The 23151-nt window shown below is 37.5% G+C and overlaps 1 protein-coding gene across 3 annotated transcripts in view; it reads right to left on the reverse strand.

The window, feature by feature from the left end:
* The window catches only part of LOC123505451 (parafibromin-like), a 53677-nt gene extending 32767 nt beyond the window's left edge, over window positions 1–20910 (reverse strand). For 2 of the 3 annotated variants that reach the window (XM_045256750.1, XM_045256752.1), the window contains exons 1-5: window positions 20760–20910; window positions 19211–19316; window positions 17111–17230; window positions 12148–12290; window positions 11589–11802 (exon numbers count right to left, since the gene is read on the reverse strand). In XM_045256750.1, the coding sequence (XP_045112685.1) occupies window positions 11589–11802; window positions 12148–12290; window positions 17111–17230; window positions 19211–19316; window positions 20760–20890 (714 nt within the window). In that variant the 5' untranslated portion in view covers window positions 20891–20910. Of the gene's footprint in view, window positions 1–11588; window positions 11803–12147; window positions 12291–17110; window positions 17231–19210; window positions 19317–19445; window positions 19558–20759 lie in introns of those variants that run through there. The other variant, XM_045256751.1, reaches the window with a different exon arrangement.
* Between the last annotated feature and the right edge of the window lie 2241 nt (window positions 20911–23151).

Here is a 23151-nt window from a genome sequence, read left to right on the forward strand (position 1 = left end):
ATAGTGTCCTGTCTTCATATCTCCATTTATCTAATTTTTCTTTAAAGTTATGCACACTATGTGCTGCAACAATTCCACTATCCAATGCATTCCATTTTTCCACCATTCTGTATGGAAAACTGTATTTTCCAACATCCTTCACACACTGCCTCATCCTGATCTTCTTTTCATGTCCTCTTGTCCTTCCATCCTCTTCCGCCAACAGCACCAGGTCTTCTTTGCCTATCTTTTCAATATCATTTACTATGTTATACATTGTTATTAGGTCCCCGTGTTCTCTTCTATCTTGTAATGTTGGCACTCCCATTTCCTTCAGTCGTTCTTCATATGTCAGGTCCTTTAGTTCCAGCACCATCTTTGTAGCAATCTTCTGTATCCTTTCCAGTTTTCTTATATCTTTTTTAGAACTCGGAGACCATACCACTGCTGCATATTCCAGCCTCGGGCATATCATGCTTGTGATGAATTTTTTCATCATATCTTTATCCATGTAATGAAATGCCACTCTTATATTAGTCAACATTCTATATGATAGTCCAAATATCTTATTTATGTGTTTATCAGGGCTCAGATTTTCTTGTATGACCACTCCAAGATCTTTTTTCTCTTTAGTCTTCATTATTTGCTCCTCTCCCATCAGATAGTTCTAGTTCCATACTGGTCTTCTCTTACTCTTTCCTAGTTTCATTATGTGACATTTCTTGGCATTAAACTCCAATTTCCACTTCTTGCTCCATTCATAGATCTTATTTAAATCTTCCTGTAGCAGTATACAGTCCTCTCTGGTTTTGATAACTTTTAGCAACTTTGCATCATCAACGAATAAATTCATATAGCTGCTTGTGATGATTTTTTTCATCATATCTTTATCCATGTAATGAAATGCCACTCTTATATTAGTCAACATCCTATATGACAGTCCAAATATCTTATTTATGTGTTTATCAGGGCTCAGATTTTCTTGTATGATCACTCCAAGATCATTTTCCTCTTTAGTCTTTGTTATTTGCTCCTCTCCCATCAGATAGTTCCATACTGGTCTTCTCTTACTCTTTCCTAGTTCCATTATGTGACATTTCTTGGCATTAAACTCCAATTTCCACTTCTTGATCCATTCATAGATCTTATCTAAATCTTCCTGTAGCAGTATACAGTCCTCTCTGGTTTTGATAACTCTTAGCAACTTTGCAGCATCAGCGAATAAATTCATATAGCTGTTTACCCAAATCTGAATGTCGTTTACATAAACTTGAAACATAATGGGGGCCAACACTGACCATTGTGGCACCCCACTAGTTACTTTACTCCAAGATGAGTATGCATCTCTGATCACAGTTCTCATTTCTCTGTCCTTCAAATAATCTCTTGTTCATTCGAGCAAGGTTTCATGCAGTCCTATGTTCTCTAGTTTCCAAAGAAGTCTTCCATGAGGGACTTTATCAAATGCCTTTTTAATGTCCAGGTATACTGTGTCTACCTATCCATCTCTGTTTTCAAGTCCTGCAATAACCCTGGAGTAGAAGCTTAATAAGTTTGATACACATGATCGCCCAGTCCTGAACCCAAATTGTCTGTTTGATAGGACTTGCTCCTCTTCTAGAAATTTAACCTTTTTTCTTTGATAAATATTTCACATAACTTTCCTACGACACTTGTAAGTGACAGTGGTCTGTAGTTTAGTGGTTCACTTGCCTTTCCTCCTTTAAATATCGATATTACGTTGGCTCTCTTCCACTCTAGTGGAACTTTCCCTTCATTTACTGAACTTTTAATTATTTCCCAAATTGGCTCCAGTAATTGCTCTTTACATTCTTTTAATACCCAGCCTGATACACCATCTGGCCCCATTGCTTTCCTGACTTCCAACTTGTCCAGTAATCTTCCAATATCCTCTTTATGAACTGCAATTTCCTGTAATCCTAGGCAATTCAATGTCCTATTAGGTTCTGTAAAGTCATCTTCTTCAGTGAATGTTGTTTTGAAGCTCTCATTCAATATTTCACACATTTCTTTCTCTGTTTGGTATGTCTTTCCTTCTTTAATTATTTTTTCAATTGTTTCCTTATTCTTTGTTTTGCCATTTATAAACTCGTAGTAAAGTTTTGGTTCATCCTTGCTTTTATCCACTATATCCTTCTCAAACTTTCTTTCTTCCTCTCTCCTTACTCTAATATATTCATTTCCAGTGTGTGTGTGTGTGTGTGTGTGTGTGTTTCACTGTTTGATCTGCTACAGTCTCTGACGAGACAGCCAGACATTACCCTACGGAACGAGCTCAGAGCTCATTATTTCTGATCTTCGCATAGGCCTGAGACCAGGCACACACCACACACCGGGACAACAAGGTCACAACTCCTCGATTTACAACCCGTACCTACTCACTGCTAGGTGAACAGGGGCTACACGTGAAAGGAGACACACCCAAATATCTCCACCCAGCCAGGGAATCGAACCCTGGTCCTCTGGCTTGTGAAGCCAGCGCTCTAACCACTGAGCTACCGGGTGTGTGTGTGTGTGTGTGTGTGTGTGTAATAATAATAATAATAATAATAATAATAATAATAATAATAATAATAATAATAATAATAATAATATATGGTTTATTAGTTTGGCAATGTAAAAAATTACACTGAAAATGTACAGGGGGGACATTAACACAATGAACTAAAATGCTTAACCTAACTATGGATCTAACTTAACCTAGAAAGCACTTATTTATTTAAGGCTCGACAATAGTGGGCACCGCGCTAAGTCGGTACCAATCAGTGCGCTGGTGTTTAAGGGCGCCACGCGATTCTGGTGTCGGTGGCGCGAGCAGGAGGAGGCACGTCGGGGGGTAGCAGGTGGCGGAGACGTGGATGACGCAGCAGTCCTTCCCCAAATTTTTCCAAGGCTTCCTGGTGTCTTGTGGCCAGCCTCGGCAGACTCAGGCAGGTCAGGGCGTCCTCGTAGGACCTGTAGGCAGGCCCAAGGATGACCCTGAACGCCCTCCTCTGAACCCTCTCCAGCTGTTCTCGTTGTGTGAGGTTCAGGGAGGAGGACCACACTGGGGCGGCGTACATGAGCTTAGGGAGTATAAAGGTGAGGTACACTCCCCTCAGCTCATCTGCCAGTGCTCCCAGGGACCTGAGTCAGCGCAGTAAATGTGTGTGTGTGTGTGTGTGTGTGTGTGTGTGTGTGTGTGTGTGTGTGTGTGTGTGTGTGTGTGTGTGTGTGTGTGTGTGTGTGTGTGTGTGTGTCTCTGTGTGTGTGTATTTACCTAGTTGTATTTACCTAGTTGTAGTTTTACAGGGCCTGGCCTTTACACTTGAGAGGCCCCATCTCCATATTTACACTTATCCAATTTTTCTTTAAAACTATGCACACTCGTTGCTGACACCACTCCTTCACTCAAACTGTTCCAAGTCTCAACACATCTTTGTAGGAAACTATATTTTTTAACATCTCTCAGACATCTTCCCTTCCTCAGTTTTTTACTATGCGATCTTGTGCTTCGAATGTCATATTCTTCTCTCGGGATCAGTTTCTCATTATCCACTTGATTCATTCTGTTAATCAAGCCATTGTATATTACAGAGTTCAAGTGGGGCTCATAGTGACCTGTCTCCATATCTATATTTATCCAACTTTTCCTTAAATTTGTGCATACTTTCTGCTGCTATCATCTCTTCACTCAATCTATTCCAAATATCCATCATCCTGTGTGCAAAACTAAACTTTTTTAATGCCTCTCAAACACTGACTTTTCTTGATCTTCTTGGAGTGTCCTCTCATTTGCCTAACTCCATCCACCATCAGTGATACCAGATCTTCTCTATTTATCTTTTCCATATGGTTTACTAATTTATACATCGTCATTAGATCTCCTCTTTCCCATCTGTCCTTCAAAGATAGTACGTAGCTAGTTCCATTTACTTCAGTCTTTCTTCATAGGGAAGATCCTTTACTTTTTGCACCATATTTGTAGCAGTCCTTTGGATTCTTCTATTCTTTTGATGTGTTTCTGCTTGCATGGTGACCACACCACTGCTGCATATTCTAGTCTAGGTCTTATCATAATGGTTATGATCTTTTTCATCATACTCTTGTCTTGTAATGAAATGCCATCCTGATGTTAGTTAGTGTCCTGTATGTTAAAGCAAATAGTTCATTTATGTCTTTCTGGAGTGAAGGTGTCTTGCATAATAACTCCTAAATCTTTTTCTTCACTACTTTTCATTATAATCTCTTCTCTCATTTTGTATTCCAACGTAGGTCTTCTATTACTTTTACCCATTTCCATCACATGGCATTTCCTGGTATTAAATTTTAATTCCCACTCTTGGCTCCATTTCCATATCTTGTTAATATCTTTCTGGAATTCCCTAAAGTCTACAATGTTCCATACTACTTTCAAAAGTTTTACATCATCCACAAACAAATTCATGTAGCTACTCAGACACTTTTGCATGTGGTTAATATATACTTGGAACATAATTGGTGCCAGCACTGAACCTTGTGGTATGCCAGTAGTGACTCTGCTCCAACTTGATGGTGTGTCTCTTATCATTGTCCCCATTTCCCTATCTGTTAGGTAGTCTGTCATCCATTCTAAGATGTTTCCCTTTATTCCACCAATGTGTTTCATTTTCCATAGGAGTCTTCTATGTGGTACTCTATCGAAGGTCTTTTAATGTCCAGATACACTGTCTCTCCCTTGTACTTGGTGCTTAGTAAATTTGTTATGCATGATCTTCATTTTCTGAAACCAAAGTGTGAAATTTTTATCATTTCATTTTCCTCCACATATTCTAATCATTTTCTTTAATTAGAATTTCACTGATCTTTCCCACAACAATAGTCAGTGACACTAGTCCATAATTTAAGGGCTCAGTCTTTTTCCTCCTTTATATATTGGGATTATATTTGCGCTTTTCCATTCCCTTAGTACTGTCCCTTCCATCAGAGAGCTGTTGATCACATCCCAGATTGGTTCCACCAGTTGGTCTCTACATTCCCTGTGTCCATCCTGACACTCCATCTGGCCCCATTGCCTTCCTCATGTCTAACCCTTCTAGCAGTTTACTAATTTTTTTTTGCTTATGAACCAAAATGTTTCTCAATTCTTCTTGTGTTGCTTGGTTGTTTGGTTCTATGAAATCTCCCTCTTCATTAAATACTGATTTAAAGCTCCCATTCATAAGTTAACTAATTTCTTCTGTTGTTTCATATGTCCTATTTCCCTTAATTAACTTAGTGATGGTTTCTCTGTTTGTCATTTTTCCATTTACAAACTTATAAAAAAGCTTGGATTCCTTTTCACATCTCTTCACTACATCCCTTTCAAAATTTCTCTCCTCCTCCCTTCTTATCCTAATGTATTTGTTTCATGCCTCTTTATACTGTTTCTTATTTGCTTCATTTCACTGCTTCCTTAAGTTTTTCCAAGCTGCATCCTTACACTTTTTAGCTCTTGCACACATGGTATTATACCACATGTGTTTTCTTTCTTTTACTCTGTATTCAAGAATGTATCTCTTTACTCCATTATACTTGTCTAGGAATATATCATGCTTCTCATGAATTGTCTTGCCTTGCATAATTTCCTTCCACTCAAGGTATATAAAAGATGGAGCACCAATACTAAAAGGTCCAATAACTCACATTATCAATAAGTCAATATATACAAATGAAGTGCCACAAGGATTCAAAGAAGCTAGAGTAAAACCACTGTACAAAAAGAGTAACAGGCAAGAAGTAAGTAACTACAGACCAGTCAGTATCCTTAATATAATATCTAAAGTACTAGAAAGAACTATATATGATCAGTTATCGAATTACCTAAAAGAAAACAATATCATTTATGAATTTCAATCAGGTTTTAGAGACAGTCATTCCACAGATACATGTCTGACTCATTTACTAGACTTACTAAAACTAATATGTCAAAAGGGATGTATACGGGCTTAGCTCTCCTGGATCTGCAAAAGCATTTGATACTGTTGACCACCATATCTTGTGTGAAAAATTAAAAGCAATGGGTGTAGAGTCAGTGGAATGGTTTTACTCTTATCTAAGTGGAAGAAGCCAAATCGTGAAAATTGATGAACATTGCTCGAAACCAGAAATATATCCTGTGGGGTACCACAAGGGAGCATTTTAGGTCCACTACTGTTCCTGTGTTATGTAAATGACATGAAAATCAGTGTCTCATGTAAACTGTTGCTATATGCAGATGACAGCATTTTGATTGTTCCACACAAGGATGTAGATATTATTAAAAATAGACTAAGTAAAGAACTGGAATCATGTAACACCTGGATGATAAATAACAAGCTGTCTCTGCATTTAGGAAAAACGGAAATTATGTTAGTGGGATCAAAAACAAAACTAAAAAATGTAGATGATTTTAATATAACATGTCTGGGTCAGGAATTAAATGGTGTAAAATCAGTAAAATACTTAGGAGTTCTTTTGGATCAGTATGTCTCAGGAGAGCTAAACTGTACACAGATTATCAAGAGGATAAATGCAAGGTTAAAATTCATGTACAGACAAGCAAAGGACCTTGATAAGAAAATTAAGAAAACCTTATGTAGCGCCCTAATTCAACCTCATTTTGATTATGCATGCTCCTCTTGGTACTCTGGACTGACAAGTAGATCTAAGAAACAACTACAAATATGTCAAAACAAGATTATTAGATTTATTTTAGGCTTAGACCCCAGATCTCATATAGGACAAGCGGAGAGAAAACAAGTAAATATGCTTAGTGTTAAGAATAGGGTAAAAGAATTAAAATTAAGCCACGCACACAATATTCATAACAACAGAGGACCAACATATCTTGCAGAACACTTCCAAAGGAAAACAGATACCAATACAATTAGGACAAGAAATAATGATTTGAACTTTTGTATGTCAATCGCACAGGGTCCCTCAGCACATACATTCTATCACACAGCCATTAGAGACTGGAACTCATTACCAAAAAACCTACAAATCATAAAATCCAAACACCTGTTCAAAGTAGCTCTCAGGAAATATTTACAGGATGAAGAAAGAGCTGCTGAATCAAATGACTATGTTTATTTTTAACCATGACTGTCTTAGAATGTAGATTTAGGCTTTACTGTTAATTTTATGGAAGAGTAGGTAAATAAGTCTTAGATTTAGTATTACTGTGTGCCATTTCTATATGTATAATGACTCCTGTGCTGTCTGCCCCATCTTGCTGGATAGAAAAAGGGACCCTACTGGAAATAAGTTGTTAAACTTTAGTTGGTCATCCTGGAGGAAATATCTATGTACATTCAGTGGTTTTATACTATGCCTGTAATGCACATGAAGAATCCAAATAAACTTACTTACTTACTTACTTACTTACTTACTTACTTACTACCAAAGTAGCTTCTTAACCCTTTAAAATTTGACTTGTCATAGTCTCGTCGTTTTTGCTTGTGTCCCTCACTATATTTAAAAAATTCATGATCCTCTAAGTAAATTTCTAGGACCACATGATAACTTTTTTCTATTGGGCTATGATATTTGATGTTTGGACAAGGCTCTATTTTTTTTTTCTTTTTTTTTTCCAAATCCTGTGTTGATGGCTCTTCTTTCCCTCTATATCTTGCATAATCTTTCACCCATTAGTCCAATAAGTTTATCATTGCCAGTTGTAACACTTCCTCCCCAAAGCATCCAGCTTTCATTTCTTCCCAATTTACATGTTTACAGTTTAAATCTCCCACAAGTAGCATTCTTTTGTCTTCTCCTTAACATATTTTCCAGGCAACTTTGCATTTCTTTATGGATATCAAACCTCCATGTATTAGTCTTCAGTGGCACATATGAAACTATGATACTCCTTTTTTCCCTGCCACTGGTCCTAATTGTTATGCTTAAAACCTCAGCCAGTCCATCTCAGTACTGTACCTACTCCAAGTATATATCCTCTCAATTCATTATCAATACTCCTCCTCTTGCTTTTCCCCTACTGTCTCTCTTCCAAACATTATATCCCTGATCTTTAATATTCACATGGATGTCTTCATTTAACTTTATTTCTGTTATACATACCACATCTGGTCCTTTTTCCAATACATAATCTCTCATTTCCAAGCATCCTGATATAAATCCATCTATATTTGTATACATGGCTCTTAATGCTTTCCTTCCACTTCCCAAATATACCATTTCCTCAGCCTCATGTCTAGCACTCTCCAGTAAAATTTCTTCTCATTCTCTGTCCTTCTCTCATTTTTTTTCCTTAGCTTCACTTTTTAGTTCTCTCTCTTTTTTCCCCTTCTACTTGATTCATCTCTCTCTTTACCCATATATTTTCATATTCTGCCTTACTAGCCAGTTTTCCAGCCCTAGCTAATATTTTTTCGACCCTTACTTGTGATCTCATTTTAACTTTCAGTGGTCTTTTGGTTCCCTCACTATATTTACCAAGTCTGTATATTTCCTCTATTTCTTTCTCAACACTCTGTTCTTCATCTTGAACCACTGAGATAATTTCCTTAACCATTTCTCTCTCCTCCTTCTCCCTCACAAATTTCACAGGATTCTTCTTTTCTTCTACTTCATATCATGTGCCTAGAGCCAGAGTAACGCAACCGACACTCCAGCCAAAATTATTATTTTTGTCGCATTTTCTTCCCCACCTTCCTACTAAGGCAGGAAACAGAGTAGAAGTCAGAATGGACACTGGAATAGGGTCGAAAATCCGCCCAAATGCAGTTATCTATAGACCCTTCGTGTCACTCTCAAAGCAAGGGGATGATCAGCTGGTGCCAAACTGAAGTAACTCTCACCTAGCAGCCAGCAAACCAATGATGGCACATGCTGCACGTCACATGACATAACTGACAGCAGCCCTCCCCACACACCACACCTCACCACCACTGAATGACACTGCTTTTCTTTTACGCTAATACGCAAGATTTCATCATTATGGTGGGCAATAACATGCCCCCTGAAGAGCCAGAATCCTCCAGGGGGAAGGAAAAAGTGTGCATAATCCTGCAGAGTGGAAGAAAAATGTAGCTAAACGACGAAGGACTATGGGAGAAGCACACATGAGTAAGTAAGTCTACAGGCCGCCATGTACAAGAGTGATAATTTCCTTTCTTTCCTATTCAGTTATTCTTCATAATGGATTATTTTCTTTCTTAGTTGTTGGTTTCCATTTTCTGGCAATAAAAGGACAGCTATTTTTCTATTGTTAATCATTCTCCCCCTGTTATTAGGTGGTCAGATTAGGAAATACGTGCATGAGTGTCGCTTACATTCTTGCTTAATAAAATTAGTATATCAATCAAGAATAAATTTAATGGTGATGAATCTCAATGAACTACATGCTGTTGAAACAACTTGACACAGGAACAGGAATATACAATGCATGCATGTTTGATAAACAAAATATTGCAAATGTTTTTTTCCCAAATAAACTGGATAAAAAAAAAGCAGTCATCCATTAGCCTTTCAGAATGCTTCAATTTCACTAAATGCCCAGGTAAAGGTTGTAAACCACAAGCAATAACAAACATTTTGAAGCCAAGCCCTACTTCCTATCTCAATTAATTGAGGAGATATGCATTCTAAAGGCTGCAAAACTTTGATAGCTTTTTTCTCTATTTTCTATTTCTGGTGCTTACAATACTCTGGCTCTAGGCACCTCATATAAATTATTGCACTCCTTTTTGTCCACTGTATCTCTCACTAATTCTTCCTTTACTTTGATCACTTGTTTGACTGTCTTTTGTTTTCTCTCTTATTTGTTGCTTAATTACTTTAGCAAAGTTCACTTTTTCTTCATCTTGTTCCTTTTTCCAGACCTTCTTCTATTCCTATAGTTTTGTCTCACTTATCCCCTTTCCTATTTCCACATTGGTATCCAGTTTTTGCTTAAGTCCCGACAGTGCTACTTCATAGTTTGCACATTTGTCCTTCAGGGCATCATTTTCCCTTTTCATTTCGTCCAGAGTTTTCTTCATGTCCTTGTTCATTGTAACCATGCTCTCTAACTTTTAACACCTCTCTCTCAGCTCTAAGTTTTCTGCAATCAGCTGGTCCTGTTATTCAAAACTCTTGGCAACCGTTTCCATCAGAACTTTAAGTTCTCTGTTCAGTGAGATAATCCTTCTAATGTTGTCTCTTTCCTCCCTAAATCCAGAGAATGTTTGTGTCTATGTGTGTGTAACTCGGATTTACAGATAACTCAGATTGGCCTTGAACACATGCAGGGCTTACTGTACAATAGTCATATATTTACAGAAAAGAGCTTCAAATTTCAAATTAAATCTGGTCAGAAAGAGAAAATGAACTGATAATTTAGTTCATTTTTCTTACCGTATATCAAATCGAGGGTAGTAATTTTGAAATACCATAACTGTGAATTTACCGGATAAAGAACTAAAGTAAAACCTCAGCTCACGACCATAATTCGTTCCTAAATCCTGTTCATCACCCAATTTGTTCGTCCCCTGAATCAATTTCCCATAAGAATGTATTGAAATACCATTAATCCGTTCCAGACCCCCCAAAAAAAATCATACTTTTGTTCATAAAACCCATTCAAAATAGACCTTTAATGTATGCATGACATGAACGAAATATAATTATAAAAAGTCTAAATTGTTTTACTTACCTAAATGCTATCAAAATGATAATAAAATGAATAAAAATGAAAAGGTTATTTACTTGAGAGACTGGATGCTGATGGCATGATGGAATGGAGGAGAGGATGATGGGGAGGAAAACAGACAAGATCCGAGAAGACAGTCATGAGAGAGGACTTTGGATGTGTGCAGCGTGCCAGAGCTACACAACAGCTGTGTAGCATCATAAGTCAGTGCTGCTATGTGGGGCTCCGTTATAGTGAACATCAGCGTGGGAAACATGGAAAGATTGCCAGTCTTCGTCTCCGCCTTGGAAGACCTTTGCCTGCTGGGGATTGACTTCCTCATGCATGTGGGAGCAAGTTTGGACTTCCAAGAAGGGAAATTAAAGGTACGTGGCCAGGAAGTTCCTTTGATCCTTGGAGGTGATGCTCAGTGTGAGAGGAGCGGGCAGTAGGGCGGTGTTCCTCACCAGGCGAGCGAGGAAACAGCTGCGATGGATGTGCCACAATCTGCAGTACCTGGACATGGCCAGGATGATAATGACAGCAACGCTGAGAGCCACCAGAGCAGCGAGGATAATGACGAGGAAGCTACAGTAGAACGCACCGGTAACATCATCATGCCCAGGAAAAACAGGAGAAAATCGTGGTGGCACGGATATTATGTTATGTAATATTTTTGTATGTTCCTGTTTCTATTTTCTTTTGTGCTTATGTTTTGTTTTGTTGTTGTGTGATAGCAGGGTTGGCTATCACACAAACGGCTCGCCTGCCGGCGAGCCATTTAAACGCGTTCGTCCCCCGAAATATCGTTCGTCCCCTGGGTCGATATATTGACAAATTTTTTGGTCGTCTCCCGAATTGTTCATCCTTAGAGATGTTCATCAAGCGAGGTTTTACTGTACCGTATAACGAGGACTTACTGTATCTTAACTTTTCTACTGTCCCCATTATCTAAAAATTTGTATTTCTTAACACTTACCTTGCCAGAGCTCTGCAAGATTGTGGTTCTGGTCCTCCACTGACGCTCCTTTGTGGTGATGTCTTTAGTCATGTCAATATCAAACTCCAACATGCTACGTAGATCTGTCCCAAGGCCTGGGTCATCATCTTCTTTGATCATTGTTCTCTTAAGGGCCAAACGTTTGGCTTTAATTGCAGCAATCTTTTCAATTGACATAGCCTCCGACAAGGATCTGAAAAAGGTATCACTCTATTATTAAGTATTAAAATTCTGACAAGCTATCAAGCATTTCAAAATCATTCACGAGAATTTTTCTTTTTTAATTCTTATGAATGTAAATTCAGTTCCCACTAAAATCAATACAAACAAATTCATTCATTTTTTTCATATTTGCTTGATATATCCTTTTTAAGCAATGACATAAAAAAAAAAAAGAAAACTTGAGTAACAAGTGTTCATGACTTTGAAAGTAACAAGTTATAGAATATTCCTTTCTAAGATATATGGAACAAACTTCAAGAACATTAGATTTAATGATAATCTTGGATGTTATAAACAAAAGATGAATACAATTTACCTGTCAATGTTACTGACAATAGATGACTTCTTTGGGGCATCCAGACGAAGGGCAAGCTGTTCCTTAATTTTCTGCATATCACTGTCATCATAGCGAGGCTTTTTAGCTGTACTATCAGAAGTATCTTCAACTGCTCTCTTTACCTATATATACATGATAAGAAAAAAATTAAATGATAGCTCCAATTACAAATATTAACATAGTATCTTCTTTGTGAGAATATGGCTGACAACTGATTATTTGAGAAGTACAAACCCTCTTAAATAATGGGAATATGAATATTGCTCATTCCTTCATCTCACTGAATGGGCTACATCCTAAAAGTAATATGAAGAATATTATGAGGGCAAAATTTTTTTTAGACATATCCTTCAGATCATTATTGTTAAAATGATAATGTTTGAAGTATGGGGATTTAAGCCTTCATCCCAGACAACTAATTAAACACATTGCATCTACAGCCTAAAAAAAAAAAAAAGTTTCTTTTATAAATTATAAAGATCAGCTATGATTGGGCAAAATATGTTCTTTTAATGTCCTAATAGGGTTGTCATTAAAATGATGTTTGCATTGTTTTCCAGCCAGAAAACCACACATCATTTAGACCTGAACAAACCAGACACTATGAGGCTAGGACAGTCTGTGAATAGAGCAATGATAGGTTACTGCCACATATATAAATCCATGATATTCTATAGTTACTAACATGTCATTAAGTGGTTTCATAATAATGGAGTTTTATAACATTTTAAAAGGGCCTAATGGCAAAGGAATAATCCCCAAATTCAAACCCATCAATGAATAATTCATTCTTATGAGTTATCAAATGAATGCAGTTGTTGTCCAATGCAAAAGTTGTAAAAAGTCCACTTATTGATCTCTGTTATTTATTAGAAGGTGACAGTAGCTTCTCACTCTTGGTTTATACAGAATCTCACATCATCTGTTCTGTTCAGATCTGAATTAATGGGAAATAGTTCAGATATTTTACTTAAAGCCATTGGTGGTTTAACTGAAACAACTTAATGTGACTAGACAAGCAGAAGATTCACATAATACTGTAAAACAAACAATAATAAACACAATCATGATGTTTTGATAGGTCAAATAAATTAAGTACACACACACACACACACACACACACACACACACAAACACACACTTCAAGGCAGCAAGAAATGAATATGTTAAGGTGAGGAAGGAAGAGGAAAAGAACTTTGAAAAGGACATTGTCGAAAAATGTAAGGAGCAACCAAAATTGTTCTACAGATTCATAAATGGAAAAATTAGGCAAAGAGAAACAATAGAAAGGTTAAAAGGAGAGAACGGAATGGTGGAAGACCCAAAAAGTATGGCAGAACTATTAAATAATAAATTCCAGGTGGTCTTTACTAAGGAATCCAAATTTGAAAGGCCACAGGGTAATAGAGAGACAGTCTATATGAAAGAGATTAAAGTAACCAAGCTTGAAATAAAAGAGTTAATGAAGGAACTGGATGAAGAGAAGGCAATGGGACCAGATGAAGTCTCAGGCAGAATACTGAAAGAATGTAGGGAAGAACTAGCAAGTCCTATATACAACATCATAAAATGCTCAATAGAAAATGGAACAGTACCAGTAGAATGGAAAAGAGCTGAGGTGGTTCCCATATATAAGAGCAGATGGAAGGAAGAACCTTTAAATTACAGACTGGTATCATTAACCAGTGTAATATGCAAGATGTGTGAAAGAATAATAAAGAAACAATGGATCGAGTTCCTTGATGACAACAAATTAATATCAAATAGCCAATTTGGTTTTAGAAAAAGATGGTCGTGTGTAACTAATTTATTGAGTTTCTATTCTAGAATAGTTGATAGAGTACAAGAGAGAGAGGGATGGGTTGACCGTACAGTACCCTCCCGAGTTTAGCGCTTGCTTTCTTCTTAAGATATAGCGCCAAACTCGGATCGCTAAACTCGGGGTATTGAAAACAATGTAAAAACGCTTATTCATTCTGGCCCGGGACGAAGCTGATTTTTTTTCCTCCCCACTTTACTCCCTTATTTCAAAATACCGATAAATTGGTGGGTGTATTCAGTTTCAGTGAAGAATGCTCTTGTTAAGACGAAAAAAACTGGGATACACACTTCATTGAAAAGAACAAAAAGAGAAAAGAAATAATAAGAACTCTAACAGCACATAATCTCACTCTGGGGCATGGTCCGCTAGTGCAAAGCCTTCAAATTCGTTGCCCAAATCCACAGGGGCTACATTATCGTCGACCAGCAGCTCATCACCATCATCATCCTTCTCAGCAACAACAGCAGGTGGTGTGTCTTCTCGCTTGTCATGGTTACTGAAGTATCTTGTGATCAAGGCCTGTTGTCGTTTTTTCATTCGTGCTTCGTACATCTGTTTGTATTCATTTAATCCCTTTTGAACTGCGTGGATGCATGTCACAAGTCGGTCAGAATTTGAATCAAAATTGCAAATGGCCTCCTTTAATTTTTCTGTAATTGCAAATATTTCTGTTAATTGGTAAACCGTTAGCTCATCTTCCATTTCCTTTTCCTCTTCTTTTTCTTCTTCCTCGTGCTCCTCTTCCAGCATGTCTTCCGCACTAGGTTCGGCGACTCTCTCTCCAATAAGATTTTCTATGTCAGCAGCACTGACAATGTTTTGGCCAGCTGAAGCAGTGAGCCCATAGCGGCCGCTACACTCTGTCTCTCCTGTGTTGTGCTGAGCTCACGGGCACCGCTACTCGTTTCTGCCTCGATCCACGGGAAAACTCTCCTCCAGCCGTGTTTCACTGTAGCAGCATTGACAAAGTTCCAGCATTCCATCATTAAGTCCACAGCTTTCTTGATATCAAAATTACGAAAGAAATTCTGTGCTGTCATAATTTCCTTGGGTCAAATAGTGTTCTGTTGTTACCATCAACTTGCTCGTAGGATGCGTGATGTGAGCAACTTGAATCACAGAGCTCCCTCGAGCGTCTTTCAGGAAACGTTTTATTTCCTCACGTTTCGCTCTTATTCCTCTAACAGTAGACTCACTAATGTTGAACAAGTTTCCAACGGCAACAGGTCCCATTCCAGCATCAAGCTTATCCAACACTTCGCCTTTTTCCTTCATGTTTAACAGTCTTTTCTTCTTACCCTGCCTCTCTGGCCTGCTTCCTTTTGCCGAAGTAGGTTTCTTCAAGCCACATGCTGCAGTGCCTCCTTTATTTCCTGACATCACAATTAATTAGCTTGCATATAAGAACTATCAAGATGCTGTTGGAAGAGGGCTAAGGACGCGTGCACACGTGGTCAGCTCAGTCAGCCAACTGCAGGAGTCTTGGGGCAGCATACGTGACGCCGCCCGGAAGTAAACGCGACCGATACTTGTCAAAGCAGTGCGAAACTCGGGGTGATACAGCGCCAAACTCGGGATGGTAAGAATTTAGGACTAAGCGCCAAACTCGAGGATCGCGAAACTCGGATAGCGCTAAACTCGGGAGGGTACTGCATTTATTTTTATTTAAAAATGGCGTTTGACAAAGGCCACATGCAAGATTACTATGGAAGTTAGAGGAGAAGGGTGGCTTAAAAGGAAGCACATTGAGATGGATAGAAAATTGTTTGAGGGGGAGAGAAATAAGGACGGTAGTTAAAGATATGAAGTCCAAGTGGAGAGCAGTAGAAAGCGGAGTGCCACAGGGGTCAGTATTGGCACCAATACTTTTCCTCATTTATATTAACGACATGCCAGAAGGAGTGAAAAGCTACATAAATCTGTTTGCAGATGATACGAAACTGTGCAGAGTTATAAAGCAAAAAGAGGATTGTGAAATACTGCAAGAAGACCTAAATAAGATCTGGGAATGGAGTAAAAAGTGGGAAATGGAATTCAATGTGAACAAAACCCATGTCATGGAAATGGGAAAGAGTGAAAGACGACCCATGTGAATCTATAAGATGGGAGATGGAGTAGAACTAGAGAAAGTAAAAAAGGAAAAGGACTTAGGAGTGACGATGGAAGAAAACAATCAACTGGTAAGCCATATTGATAGAATTTTCAGAGACTTATAATTTGCTAAGGAATATTGGAGTAGCATTTCACTACATGGACAAAGAAATGATGAAAAAATTTATAAGTACTATAATAAGACCCAGATTGGAATATGCAGGAGTAGTGTGGATCCCTCATAAAAAGAAACACATAAGGAAGTTGGAGAGACTACAAAAAATGGCTACAAGAATGGTTCCAGAATTTCAAGGAATGACATATGAGGAGACTAAAGGCTTTGGATCTTCCAACATTGGAGCAGAGAAGCGAGAGAGGGGATCTCATACAAGTTTATAAATTGATCAACAGAATGGACCAAGTGGATAATGAGAAACTGATCCTGAGAGAAGAATATGACATCCGAAGCACAAGATCACATAGTAAAAAGATGAGAAAAGAAAGATGTCTGAGAGATGTTAAAAAATATAGTTTCCCGCAAAGATGTATTGAGACGTGGAACAGTTTAAATGAAGAAGTAGTGTCTGCAACGAGTGTGCATACTTTTAAAGTAAGATTGGATAAGTGTAGATATGGAGACGGGGCCACACGAGCATAAAGCCCAGGCTCTATAAAACTACAACTAGGTAAATACAACTAGGTAAATACACACATTAACAGACACAAACGAGATGTTTCTGAGATGTTGAAATAAATGAATGCATATCTACCAAACTACACTTCACTGAATGGTTTTACTATCAAGCTTTGCAAGGTAAACATGTAACTGTAATGAATAACATTTCTTTTTTTTTAAACATTCATCTTCTTTTTATTACTTTTGAATCTGCTTTATCATACTGACAACTTTATCCCACTATCAGCAGAAATACTACAATATCATATACTACTTACAATACTTTCCTTAATCAACAGGAAATTATGTAGTGATAGTATTTTAACTATTACATATTAATATCCTTCACTCACTTGTGTGGGAATTTCCAAAGGAGCTGATTTATCAATAGCGGTGGCTGTTGATGTCTCACCATTGAGGTAAGCCAAGAGTTCCTTACGATCAGGACGTCGCACCACTGGTATATTTTCAGCCTGTACCAAAAGATTCAAGTGTCAAAGGTATACAACATTCATACTATACTTAAGAAAATATTTGTGTGTGTGTGAGAGAGAGAGAGAGAGAGAGAGAGAGAGAGAGAGAGAGAGAGAGAGAGAGAGAGAGAGAGAGAGAGAGAGAGAGAGAGAGAGAGAGGAGAGAGAGAGAGTGTTTTAAAGTAATTATAATACTTTGATAAAAACAAAAAGATACTAACATTAAAGTCTATAAAACTCATCACAGTTGATGAAAAGCTATTAATATAATAAATACAGAGGTGCTTCGTGATAACGGACCTTGCAGTAACGGATTTTGCTCAATAACGGACTGGTTAGACACTAACCAATTTTTTTTCTATTTGGACCATAATGGCAGTTTTATTCCCCACAAATTCATAGTTCCCAAGTGGGTGCCTGGACAAGTGGGTGTCTGGACATATGATACAATAAGCAAGCCAAAAAAGGCATGCTAGATATCACTGTAACTCATTATGTTCGTCAACAATTTACAAATCCTCTAATAACAGAGAGAGAGAGAGAGAGAGAGAGAGAGAGAGAGAGAGAGAGAGAGAGAGAGAGAGAGAGAGAGAGAGAGAGAGAGAGAGAGAGAGAGAGAGAGCCGTGGCTGATGAAAATACAGATGACGAAAATATACAAACGAAAACTCTCCAATCACTTGATTTTTTTTTTACTTTATTTACTGGTCTTTGGAGGTCTACAATTTCATTTCTTCCTGTTTTTCACTGTGGATAATTTAGTATGAAGAGGCTTAGGTTTTCTTCTTCTAGATGACATTATGAACACATTGTGTATCAGCACGGTAGCAGAAAGCAATATCAACAACACAGCTGTCTGATCTCTCTCTCTCTCTCTCTCTCATGTACTTCTTCCAAGAAGTACTTGTTCACGTTACAGATTACTGCCTTAGAATGGCTGTGAGGGTGACCATATGGTGAGTTTGCAACAGGGCAATACTCTATAGCAAAACTGTGTTAGGTGGAAGCCTGCAAGGTATCGGCACTCAGCAGATTCGCACTTCCCTGCTATGATGCCACGTTTAGGATGGCGGAAACACTTTTCTATAGAGAACATGCATTAATTTTTACCCCAACAACGATGTGGAACAAAATATAGAAGGATTTCAGAAATACACCAACTTATAGAGAAAACAGAGGGAGAGAAAAAAAGACAGGAAAGGTAAGGAGGTGGAGCGGCATTAGAGAAAGAAGTCAAGCCCGTGATCTATGGAGAGGTGGCAATAGTGTTGAGGTAGTCTACTCTGACCTTGACAATACCTTGTCTTCCTCCCCTCCTTTGTCAGCTCAATAATGTCCTTCAGACAGTCATTAAATGCTTGTTAAAGATGTCAATGGACCACATGGGAATCAGCCATTTCACCAAAAAGGAAGCTATAACTTTACTTCATCTATTCTTGGTAAGACAAAAACTTATTACTGTACACTTCCTAAATAATAATGAATTCTTTTATTTGAACACTGAGTGTAGAATAAGACAGATTAAATCATTAAAATAATTTTAGCATTATTAAAGAGGAATAAATTACCAAAAATGGGAAAGGGGTTGTTTAAGGGTCTCCCAGGAAAACCACTCTCAGCAACAGACAACCCCTCACCCACAAAGTGTCCATTATGGCGAGGCACCACTGTATATTAAAATCATAAATGTTCTTAGTTACTTTAATTTTTCTTCATGGCAAACAGAAATGGATCTAGTAAGCTACTTAATTTAATTTTACTGCACACTATCTAAAAGTTGATAAATGAGTCATATTAAATATCATAGTTCTTATATCAGTAATAATAACCTGAAAACCATAAGCAAAACCAATAAATAAGAAATAAGCATTCTTTTTACAAAGTAGGGAAAAACAAATTGAAACAACTTATTAACAACATAATCATAGCCATTAAAATATGCATAACATATAAATTGTATGCCATGGTCAGCAACACTCACCGCAGCTTTCCGCACATACGTGGGATGAGTGAGACTGACGTGCTTGAGAAGGAACAGCAGGCATTCCAATGTGTAATAGTCCTTTGGAGCCCCATCTTTACCAGATCTATAAAAATACATTTAAGTTTTCAGCATTTAGTTTCCTGTATCATAAGCCCATTTTATATTTCTTGAGACATACTGCATATTCTGCCTTTTATCAATAATTAATAATTTGCCAATAATTGTAACTTACTTCCTCAAACGTTTATAGTAATGAGTCTTTTGTTTGGAGAGCATCACCACAAAATATTAACTTTCCTACAAACAGAGAGGCTGACTGATGGTAATTTCATATAGAGCAATGTTGAGCAATACTTACTGATTGATAAGAATGACATATCATTGGTTGCAATGATTAGATACAAACTGCTTACCTTCGTGTTACTTTGTAATGTTTCCATCACTAAACTGACGACAAAGAGAATAGGTTACCTGCATGTTAGTCTAAAACAGTATCTTCTGATGAATTCTGTCACTAAATTCATTCAACATGTTCTTTATGGTTAAATAATTTCTGAACTGGAGATAATGCAGGGCAGTGTCTGTCATAAATAGCAGCAAGACAGGGATCCACTCAGTCTTAACATCCCTATAAGCAAACTCACAAACCTATCTTATTTTCATACGTCAAAGAATATTTTGATACTAAAATCTGAAACAGGAAATTCTAAATTAGCCAAAATATCCCACAATCAGTCATGCAATGGGAAATTATGTTTGTTTAATCTAAGAATTTACTCAGACGATGGGCATAATTCATTAACATAACATAACATAAATAATAGGATAACAATGCTGCAATATGAACAGTCATGACTGGTCCTGACTGATTATATTACATGTATAATTGAAAACTACGATGGAGAAGGATCAGCTTTAGAATGAAACATTGAAGACATAGCAAGCAAATGCATGGGATCCAATTTATTTACAGTGAAGCAAAGGTTGCACTCAGCTGGCTCTAGCAATGATAAGCCAATAAGCATTTGTTCAGTACAACGGTTTTACTTAGAGCAGATAGGGAAGGAGACTTCCAGTCATAAGTGGATGTGACCAGTCACATTTATCACAACATACTTTGTGAGACACTTCAAGGTCAAAATTATTATGTTTCGATGTGCATACTGAATTTTGATAATTTTCTCCTTGAAAATCACTTGAGAAAATGTTCTCTTATTCCAACACAAGAGACACAATCTTGCTGTGAAACACTTATTGATAAATCCAAGACATCCAAATCCAAACGAAAGCGAAGTTTTGTTTTGAAAATGTTAGAAATCGTAGGATACTGATTAAGGAAATTTTACAGGAATTCTTTTATTCATATGGAAAAAATTCGACTATAAGCTGAATCTCGCACAAAGGCTGTCTACTTCAAGCTTTAGAGAGCGTCTTGATGCAGCTTAACAGATGCTCCGTGGAAACATACTGCTGGGCCCAACACTCGAGAGGCTCTTGGCTGGAGGTGTAAACAACATAGCTTTCTGGCCACATTGCCTCTACTCACCCATAAACTAAGTAATTGGTCTTCACAGTTTTGGGCCACGAAAACTCTCCAAAAATTATGTTGTCTCCTTTGGTTACTATTTCCTTCTTGTTGACATTATACTGGCGTAATATGCTCAGCGGATCCGCCATGATGCAGCCAACATATAACACTACGGGTCTAAAGTTTCTATAGATATTATGTAGTATATGAAAATGTCATGTATCTATTACCAATTATTTTATGATGAACTAAATAGAGGAGGACTAGATCACAAAATATTTATCAGTAATTCTGCCATAAAACTTGGGCTACTAGTATTGCAAGGTACTCAGTCTTCGCGCTTTTTTTCCTTTATTTCTTTTTTTTCTCAGCATCTGATAAATCTACCAGAAGTTTGCTTCAGGCATTGTTTTACTTTATTGGCATGGTTTATCCTATTCATATAACCTCCTCCCTTTGGGCATTTCATTGCAGCGCCGAGAGGTGATTTATATACCTACCGTAGGGTGGTATATCATTTATATACCTACCGTAGGTAGGTATATAAATTAGGTACTGCCTGCAACAGGTACATAACTTGATACCGTAGGTAAGCTAGGTATTAGGTACTCTATACAAAGTAGAGCTTTTTTCTTATTCGAAATATCTCCTATTGTGAACTTGACACTTCCCGGAGCAAGGTGGGTTCCGACGAAAGTTTTGATGGAACACAGCAGAATAGTTTATAGTACAGATTTGCCTGGTAATGATGCGGGACATCCGATTATCTATGATGTAGTCACTCTGTCGAGGTTGTACCGCATGGAATACCTTGGAATGGCCCCAAAAGTGAAGGAAACCATGAGAAATATACGAACCAGCATTGTTTTCGGCAAAAAAAAGTGGCATTTAATAAAAAAAAGGTAGGAAGGATGATGCGAATAATTATAGACCGATCAGTTTAACTAGTATAGTATGTAAGATACTAGAGAAAATCATTAAGGGTAGTATTTGGGAACATTTAAATGAGAATAGATTAATTAGAGATACCCAACATGGCTTTAGATCAGGGAGGTCCTGTCTTACAAATTTGCTCGATATCTTAGAATATATTACCAAGGAGTTAGATGATGGAAATAGCATAGATGTTATATATCTAGATTTTAGCAAGGCGTTTGATAAGGTACCGCATAGGAGGCTAGTGTACAAATTGAGACTACATGGGATAGGGGTAGGTTAGTTGATTGGATTAGTGAATGGCTTTCTGATAGGAAACAGAGAGTAGTATTAAATGGGGCAATGTCTGAGTGGAAGGAAGTGGTTAGTGGGGTACCCCAAGGATCAGTGCTAGGACCTCTTCTTTTCTTGGTGTACATTAACGATTTAGATATAGGAATTAGTAGCAAAGTATCAAAGTTTGCAGATGATACTAAGATAGCATGTGCAGTACAGGGTGAAAAGGACAATTACAGAATACAACGAGACCTGGACAGGCTGATAGCATGGGCAGACAGGTGGCAGATGGAGTTTAATTCTAAAAGTGTCAGGTTATGCATTTAGGTAAAGACAACACAAACTTTAACTATGAGATGGAGGGATGTTGGCTAGAGGCAGTAGAGGAAGGAAAGGATTTAGGAGTAGTGATAGACAGGACTATGAAATTTTCAAAGCAATGTTTAGAAGCAAGAAATAGGGCAAATAGGATCCTGGGTTTTATAAATAGAAATGTTAGTTATAAAAGTAAGGAAGTGGTGTAGCTTATATAATTCCTATGTTAGGCCCCATTTAGAGTATTGCATACAGGCCTGGTCACCCCACTATAGGCAGGATATCAACATGTTAGAAGCAGTTCAGAGAAGAGCAACTAGGATGATACCAGCATTAAAGCGCCTGGAGTATAGAGATAGATTAAAGGAATTAAACATGTTTTCATTTGAGAGGAGATGTATAAGAGGGATATGATAGAGTTATTTAAAATGTTCTCAGATACAAACTACATAGATGTGAGATCTTTCTTTACCTTAGAGGAGGGAAATAGGACTAGAAATCATGGCAGGAAGATTAGAAAGCAAGGCTGCAGGTTAGATATAAGAAAATATTTCTTTAGTCATAGGGTGGTAGACTTCTGGAATGCATTGCCAGAGATGGTTGTAAATAGCACTAGTTTGACAATGTTTAAAAACAAATTAGATAAACACTTAAATTTATTAGATTTATAATTATGTATAGCACTGCATGATAGTTTTTATAAGAAATTTACTATAGTTAAACAAGACATGATCCCCATGTATGGAGACCACAAATTTTAGAGGATTTCGCTGCAGGACTTAGCCCTGTTAATGGGCCAAATATTTAGAATTAGTATATAATGTATTGTGTATTTGTAAGTGTATCTTTAAGTACTGATGACGAGGTCGCTGTGCGACTGATA

Source organism: Portunus trituberculatus, chromosome 18 (assembly GCF_017591435.1).
Source record: "Portunus trituberculatus isolate SZX2019 chromosome 18, ASM1759143v1, whole genome shotgun sequence".
Classification (NCBI taxonomy): Eukaryota; Metazoa; Arthropoda; class Malacostraca; order Decapoda; family Portunidae; genus Portunus; species Portunus trituberculatus.